The sequence below is a fragment of the Oncorhynchus tshawytscha genome, unplaced genomic scaffold (assembly GCF_018296145.1).
Source record: "Oncorhynchus tshawytscha isolate Ot180627B unplaced genomic scaffold, Otsh_v2.0 Un_contig_8446_pilon_pilon, whole genome shotgun sequence".
Lineage (NCBI taxonomy): Eukaryota > Metazoa > Chordata > Actinopteri > Salmoniformes > Salmonidae > Oncorhynchus > Oncorhynchus tshawytscha.
In genome coordinates, this window is record NW_024609737.1 from 311,264 (window position 1) to 319,880 (window position 8,617).

General features: G+C 42.0%; 1 protein-coding gene across 2 annotated transcripts; it reads right to left on the bottom strand.

Annotated features, from left to right (window-relative positions):
• Positions 1 to 2,473: 2,473 nt before the first annotated feature.
• Positions 2,474 to 8,282, bottom strand: LOC112217122 (zinc finger protein 14-like). Of its 2 annotated transcripts, none has more exons than XM_042317423.1 (7): positions 8,104 to 8,282; positions 7,479 to 7,681; positions 7,141 to 7,239; positions 6,737 to 6,832; positions 6,296 to 6,406; positions 6,014 to 6,137; positions 2,474 to 5,451 (listed from the first exon to the last, which is right to left on the bottom strand). In XM_042317423.1, the coding sequence occupies exons 1-7, from the start codon at positions 8,129 to 8,131 to the stop codon at positions 2,813 to 2,815; spliced, it is 3,300 nt and encodes a 1,099-aa protein (XP_042173357.1). In that variant the 5' UTR covers positions 8,132 to 8,282; the 3' UTR covers positions 2,474 to 2,812. The 2 variants fall into 2 exon arrangements, with proteins under 2 accessions (XP_042173357.1, XP_042173356.1); XM_042317422.1 differs by having other exon boundaries at positions 8,050 to 8,282.
• Between the last annotated feature and the right edge of the window lie 335 nt (positions 8,283 to 8,617).

The following is an 8,617-nucleotide window of genomic DNA, read 5'->3' on the forward strand; positions in this document are numbered from 1 at the left end:
CAATGAGACAGGTACTGGACGTATAAACATGAAGCATCCGCTGGAAAGTTTCCACTCGGAAGCCCACTGACGGGCAATGGGAGAAGATGGAACGAGATGGATTTTGGCCTACATTCTGAACATTTTCTCATTAATGAAACATTTGATCTCAATACAGTTTTCTATTCCCAAAACTAAAATATATTATGAATAGAGTTGTCTAAGTTTTGTCAGTTTTTTTAAGCGCGTTATTTAGGAGTGAAAAGTCGAATTGAGTTATTGCACACGTGCATTTCAGAGTAGGCGTTCCCTAACGGATATATGCAGATGTTTGCTAGAACGGGCCAATAGGATCTCGCTCTCTCGTGCCTGGCTCTGCCCACCTCCTTGCTTGTTCTTCCTACGAAAACTCATCTGTTCCCATTGGAAACTACAGGCTGTGGTCTATCTTGGTTTAGTTATACAAATCTCTGGCTATATCGTCTCTAGTAATCAGTGAATCATCTCACAGATGCTAATATAATGCAATAAACTCCTCTGATGTTGCCAAAAAAGTGAATTTAATTCAATGACAAAATCATATACAGCACGTTTCATACAATATTAAAATAAAGGTTAATAAAAGAAATGTAACCATAAAAATAAAGAGTGCATTCTTAATGATAAGTTCAGCTATCACAGAAAAAACAATACTTGAAGTATTGGACTGAATATACCCACTATGATAAGTAGCTTAAAGGGGAAAAAAAGAAAAGTAAATTAGTCCATTGATGATGTTTCGCTTGTCAGGAATCAAGATTTTTAGATATGTAACTTTTAATGTGCATTCGGAAAGTATTCAGAGCCCTTGACTTTTTCCACATTTTATGTTACAACCTACACAATACCGAAGGTTATGCATGTAACCACGGTTATGTGAGCTATTTGGATCACTCCAATATATTGGTATCACTCCGCGGCGGAGGGATACATCCGAGGAGAGGATTAACAGATTTACTCCCGTGTACACCTGTGTCACGGCTGGGGTCCACTCTTATATATATATTTATATATATATATTAGAACCCATGGCCGCGACATGCGTTCTCTACATCCTTTTTGAGGTGACTCTAGCACCGTAGAGGATTGGAGTGATCCATATAGCTCACATAACCGTGGTTACATGCATAACTTTCGTTATATTTTACTATATTGGATCACTCCAATATATTGGTATACCTGACCAGCCTACGGCGAAATCCCAGTGCGGAACCGAGACGCAGGGGCCGTCAATGTGGAAGGGGAGGCCAGGACCGCTGAACCAACAGCAGAGGGAGGTGCCACGTTTACCTGATAGTACCTAGCAAAAAGTGCACGAGGACAAAGCAGACAAAGAGCTGGTCTGTTGTTCTAACTGACCGTGTCCGCTCCACATAGGCAGCCAGTGCCCACTCAGGGCACAACATGCCGGAGGGAGGCCCAGAATCCCCCGCCACTGCCGGGGGGGTCGTAAGCAGACAGGATAAACACTGACTGTCTGACAGAACCTTCGGGATGAATAAAGGGTTGGGGAGGAGAGATGTACTCCTCCCCCCTGGGTCCATCCGGTAGCACTCAGAACTTACTGAAAGAGCATGGAGCTCACCCACCCTCTTCATGGAAGTAATCGCTACCAAGAAGCCACCTTCATAGAGAGGTGTTTCAGGTAGGCAGACTCCAACGGTTTGAAAGGCAGAATTGGATGTGTGCCAAGACCACATCCAGATCCCAGCTCGCCATTGACCGTGCTGGACGCAGGCGATCTAAAGGACTCTCAAACCATGAGAAACAAGATTTTCTGGTCTGATGAAACCAAGATTGAACTCTTTGGCCTGAATCCCAAGCGTCACGCCTGGAAAAAACCTAGCACCATCCCTACAGTGAAGCATGGTGGCAGCATCATGCTGTTGGGATGTTTTTCAGCAGCAGGGACTGGGAGACTAGTCAGGATCAAGGAAAATATGTTTAGAGCAATGTACAGAGAGATCCTTGATGAAAACCTGCTCAGGACCTCAGACTGGGAAAAGGTTCACCTTCCAACCGGACAACGACCCTAAGCACACAGCCAAGACAATGCAGGAGTGGCTTCGGGATAAGTTTCTGAAAGTCCTTGAGTGGTCCAGCCAGAACCCAGACTTGAACCAGATACATCATTTTTGGAGTATCCTGAAAATAGCTGTGCAGCGACGCTCCCCATCCAACCTGACAGAGCTTGAGAGGATCTGCAGAGAAGAACGGGAGAAACTCCCCAAATACAGGCGTGTCAAGCTTGTAGCATCATACCCAAGAAGACTGGAGGCTGTAATCACCACTAAAGGTGCTTCAACAAAGTACTGAGTACAGGGTCTGAATAATTATGTAAATATGTTATAATTTTTTTGTTTAAAAAATATATATATTTGCAAACATTACTAAAAATCTGTTTTTTGCATTGTCATTATGGGGTATTGTGTTTAGATTGAGGGGGAAAAACAAATGTATACATTTTTTTAATAAAGCTGTAATGTAACAAAATGTCAAGGGGTCTAAATACTTTTCAAATGCACTGTACGTCAACAATGGACTAATGAAACAAATACCAAAATATATGTTTTTGGGTGGATTTGTCCATCAAGTAAATTCAGTTGCCCATTGGTCATTTAGATTCTCTTTACAAATGACTTACAATCAATACTTGCAACCGACTCTACACAACATTTTAGATGATCTATTCAAAATATCCACTTAACTATCTGACGGACCTAGTTATTAAATCTATCCAAAAGAAAAATCAAAAAAACATTCAACAACTGATATGCAAATGTACAACAATAACTCAATTTTCATTGAGGGAGTGAGTGAGTTGGTGAGCCTTGAGGCATCGAATTTGGGTGAAAGATTCCCCACATTCCCCACATACATGCTTCTCTGTATGGGTTTTCTGGTGCCTTTTCATATGATGAGAAAATCTGAAACGTTTGTCACAAACGCTGCATGAAAATGGCTTCTCTCCTGTGTGAAGTCGTTGGTGTGATTTCAGGTAACCTGACTGGATGAAGGACTTTCCACAGTCTTGGCATTTGTATGGTCTCTCACCAGTATGGTATCTTTCATGCAACCTCCTTTCATTGGCAGTGATGAAGGTTTTTTCGCAATAGGAGCATGGAAATGGTCTTTCTCCTGTGTGAGTGAGTTCATGTCTTTTCAATGACACTGCTTTGTAAAACTGCTTTCCACAGACTGTACAGGTAAATCTCACCCCCTCATGAACTTGCTCAATATGTGTATTCAGCTGAATCTTTGTCCGATAAGTCATGTCACACTGCGAACAAGTAAAGGGTTTCTCCTCTGAGTGAGTTCCCATATGCACCGACAGTTCAGAAGCGGCCCTGTAGCTCTTTCCACACTGCCAGCACAGGAACGGCTTTTCTCCTGTGTGCTTCCTACTGTGTATTGTTAGAGAATTGGCTGTTCTGAATTTTTCTGGACAAACAGAACACTGGTACAGGTACTCTCCCGAGTGAACCCTCTCATGGATGACAAGGTACGATAACTGAGTGAAGGTTTTCTCACATTGAGAGCAGGGGTATGGGCCTGTGAATTTATGTTGATGCAGATAGTGTTCTCTCAGACGCCCCAACAGGGTAAAGGTCTTCTCACACATGGTACACTGGATTTCCTTGTGCATCAGCTTGTGTCTGTCAAAGGCAATGGAGTTTGGGTATATCCTTCCACAATCAGAGCAATAGAATGGGTTGTGAATTCGTTTGTGTGTTCTTAGGGAGGATGAGCCTTTGAATTCCTTGTCGCATTCATCACATTTGAATACCACCTTTCTTTCTTCCTCCTTGCATTCTGCCCTTGTGTCATCAGTAGCTAGCAGTTCACCAGCCTCCTCTGGAGTAGCATCCTCTTGTTGCTGGTCCACCAACTTAGATGCTTCTTCTTGGTTCACCTTCAGACAGATATCCCTCTGGTGTTTCTTTAAACCATGCATGTACTTGAAGCGCTGCTCACAATTGACACATTGATAAGGACGCTCCTCTGAATGGGATCTCATATGAATAGCCATTCCTGAAGCACGGTTAAAAATCTTCCCACACACAGTGCATGGTTTGGGTTCTTTGAGAGTCGGCACTGAAGTAGCAGCTGTGATGAGGGTCCCAGTGTCGTTTTCCTTGGTGGTGAGAGGACTGATGCAACCTTCGGTTTTAACTTCCGCTTGTTGCTGGTCCACACTCTGACCCAAGTCTTCTAGGATGCCCTCGTGGCCAAGGATTTCCTGATGTTTCTTCAAGGTATCTTTGTACTTAAAACTTCTCTCACAAATAGCACAATGAAAGGGACGCTCCTTTGAGTGAGATTTCAAGTGCCTTTCCATGTCTGAGGTACGAGTCAAAATCCTACCACAGACACAACAGGTTTTTGAGTCGGACAGCCCTTTGTGAGATGGTTGCGGGTTTTCATCAGTGCCAAGAGACCCAGTGCTACCCATTGATTGGGATTCATCTTTCTCTGGCTGCTGTTTCCCCTTCTGTTGTGACAAGTTTTGACCAACCTGACCTAAATCTTCCTGGTTCACTTTCTTACACAAATCTCTCTGGTGCCTCTTCAAATCATATGAATACTTGAATCTCTTATCACAATTTACACACCAAAATGGATGCTCTTTTGAGTGGGATCTCATGTGCCTTGCCATGTCTGAAGTACGAGTGAAAAACCTCCTACACAAAGAGCATGTTTTGGTGTCCAGAGGTCTTTTCTGTGTTAGCCCTGATGGAGAGAGCATCTTAAGGGGTGATGTGTTCGGAGATTTGCTAGTTGAGGGTTGTGGGATCTCTTCTTTATTTTCCCAATCAACCAAAGTTGAGAGGTTCTTTTCACAAACTCCTTGCTGGTGTCTCTTCAGATCATAAAGATCCTTGAAGCCTATTGCACATTTGAGGCACTTAAACCTATGATCATGATCTTGAGTGTGGCTTCGCTGGTGCCTTCTAAAGGACGTGGCTCGAACAAAAGTCCTCCCACAGTCAGGGCATGTCTTCCTGAATGGGCCTCTTTTGCATGACTTCCTCAGGGAGGTGTGCACCTTGGAGGAGGATGGCTGTTGGATTGCACGCTCGGAAGAATCCATTTTACGTGGTTTTTGTACTTTTGACCGTATTTTCTTAATCTGCAGCCTTTTGCTTTGTTTTGAGGTTTGAACATGAATTCCGGTGACAGCTTGATTGTCCGTTTCCACACTTACAGGCTTCCTATTCATAGCATGCTCCTTCTCAGTAAATGCGTCTCTTTGATCTTCATCTGGTGCAAGTAGTCCTCCATTTTTCTCTATTGTACCCTCCACCAACCCTTTTCCTTCCACTCTAGCCAAACATTCTGATTGTGAATCTACTTCTGTGGCAGTCACCACACGTACATGTGGAGGGAGAGACAGAGAGGAGAGGATGTAGTCACCAAAGGACGATGGAGTTTCTTTTTGTGCAAGGGGGAGACAAAAGACAGGTTCAACTGAATTAATATATTTTCTGCAACAGTGTTTGACCAACGTCATACATGTCAATTACATTTCCACAATCTTATATAATTGTTATTTATTTATTTATTTAATTTCAGTTTCATATTCCATTTGGTGCCCAACCCATGACTTACAAGACACTATTCATCAAGCACTTGTGCAAAAAAACACAAAAACAAAATGACATTTTACACTTTAGATGCACAATTCCTATTTGCATCATGTACAACTAGCTTATACTTCAAATATGAGCAATTTTGGCACAGCCAATCCAAGCAACAACAAAAAATGTAAACAATTGTTACATACACCAGACAGGTGTAGTGAAATGTGTTGTTTTACATGGTCAGCCATAGTAATACGGCACTCCTGGAGAAAATTAGGGTTGAGTGCCTTGCTCAAGTGCAAAGACAGATTTTTACCATATCGGCTCAGATATTCGAACCAGCAACCTCTTGGTTACTGGCCCAACGCTCTAGGCTACCTGTTATGGATTCTCTGAGTCTCTACGATACTCACCGATGGAGTCCAAATGTCCACGTTTTCTGTGGTACTGGAGCAGGGTCCTCAATTGTATGGGGTCAGGTACAAACTGTACACATTTCTCCAGGGCAGAGGGGACAGCACTTAACAAGGAGGCAGTCTTGAGAGAGAGGGGCATGTTTGAAATCATTAACCCACGACAAACTCATGTCCGACTCACAGTTTATTAAACATGAAAATATTATTGATTATTACTTGGTATTCTTGACTTCTAATTCCCCAAGCTAATTAGATAAACGTGTTATTCATTCTTATTACCTGTTCAAGGTCTGGTATGGGAAGTAACTTCTCCAGTCTGGAAAGGAATTCTAACATCAGCATCTGTATTGCAGTGTCATACTTGGGCCCAAATTCCACAGGGAACACATCCTAGGAGAGAATAAAATAATTTAATAATTAATGTCAATAATTAGCCTAGTATTTGCCTTTTGTAACCTATACCAGCAAACTTTTTGGCTCAAGGACCACATCGGGGTTTCAAAATTCCGAGGGCCACACAGCTTTTGTTTTTCAAGTTATCTGCAGTTATCTGAAATTATATAGGTCCATTATTATTTCTACATACTTTCTATTTGGTTTTATGTGTTAAAATGTAGCCTGGAGTAATTTTTTTATCCAAAATAATCATGGGACTGGATAGGGAAGTCAAGCAGAAAGAGGTGGTCACTTTCCTACCATATACGTAAGAGCAACACAAACCTGGTAAAAGGTCTCCCTTTCACTTGGGTCTTTCAGCAGAGATTCAACCAGCTCCACAAAGTTTGATTCAGATAATTTCACCTCTGCATCACTTGACTGCAACAAAATGCACACAACAATTAAATAATCACATTTTACAACTCAATGGGGCGGCAGGATAGCCTAGTGGTTAGAGCGTTGGACTAGTAACCGAAAGGTTGCAAGTTCAAATCCCCATCCTGACAAGGTAAAAATCAGTCGTTCTGCCCCTGAACAGGCAGTTAACACACTGTTCCTAGGCCGTCATTGTAAATAAGAATTTGTTCTTAACTGACTTGCCTGGTTAAATAAGGGTAAAGATACATTTAAAAAATGACAGAATATTTAGAGTGGCATAGGCCGCTCCCTCCCAGAAAGATACTCACCTCTGCTTCCCCAGTGGATATGAGGCTTCGGATCCTGTCCAGGTGTTGCTGAATGTCTTGGTCTGCTGTCTGCTCAGTGCGACACAACTCCAGAACCATCTAAAATTACAGATGACCAGTCAGGAGTAGAGCAAAGATCAACCACACACTTCGTAGGCATTGCTCTGTTCTCATTTGAAGATAATAGCTAAGGGCCAACGGCAGTGTTTGAGAAACCAGTGTCAGGGTCTTTATCTCAATCAATGTTTAACTAGAGTCAACAATTTTGTTGTCAGAGAGTAACTTCACATGATCTTGTTGCATGTTTCTTTTTCCCCATTCTGAACCCAATCTCTTACCCTTGCTCGAAGCCCCAGAATGAGTTGGGCCCTCTGACTGCAACTCAAAAGCTCTGGCACAATCTCTGTAACCATGGTGACAAACTCCTCCAGCATCCCATAATCTTGAACGTCTCCTCGTTGAACCACTTGCCACATGGCTGCAGAGACAAGCCGCAGTGGTGGAATGAAGAGACGCAGAGAGGGAAGAAGAAGAGGGGGACCTAAAAATAAGGAAATGAGCCGTAATAATGATTGAAATAATACTGAACTGATATTGAAAGTTAGATGGTTCAAAAACCTTTCAAATATTTCCTCAAGGTTCATTATTTAACTTGTAAGACAAAATGAAACCAATGGAATTGCCCCAAACGTGGAAACTGCATTCATACGAACTAATCAAGCGCACCAGATTAGTTCCAAATATTGAGGTCCCTATCTAGCAACTCATTTGGTTAAAGGGAAAAAAACATAACATGCTTGCCAAGGTAATTGTACATCTAAATAGGCTATCCCTTAAAAAACATAACAGTGGATGATTCAGAAGTACTAGTCCTCCCGCTTCTAACATACTTAAAAGATCGAGACATACGGAAATTTAGCGAGGATACGCCATGTTGAACATCAAGCACACCAAGCGCAATACCATTTTCGCTGGGATTTTGACATTGCATCTCGTCCTCATACAAAAGTAGTCACGCACGAAGCTTGAAAATTAGCGAAGTGTTTGTTATAGAGATGGTTTCCAAAGTTAAAAGGCTTACAACAGTTTTAAAACCTAACTGTCGGTAGCATTGAGTGTGACACTGAACGTAGCCCGTTCAATTTCCGGTTGCGTTTACACCCCCCAGAATAAAAGTCCTCGTGAATTGAGTTAAAATTCGGAATAGATTTTTTTAAGAAAGTCATATTTGTCAGCAAGTACGGTTATTGACTTGGTGTGCCAACTAAAAATAATTCTTACAATAGTTAGCAATCCCCATGTATAATAATAAAACGTATTTAAAAACTCACCTGCAAGTGTGTAAATCCCAGATTCTGGCATGGCTCAATAATGTGTCCTTAAATGTGAGGGTCAACAATGTGCAACAATAAAACACAGCCTAAAAAGATGACTTTGAAACAATGTACAGTACACCATAAACTATGTGGATCACATT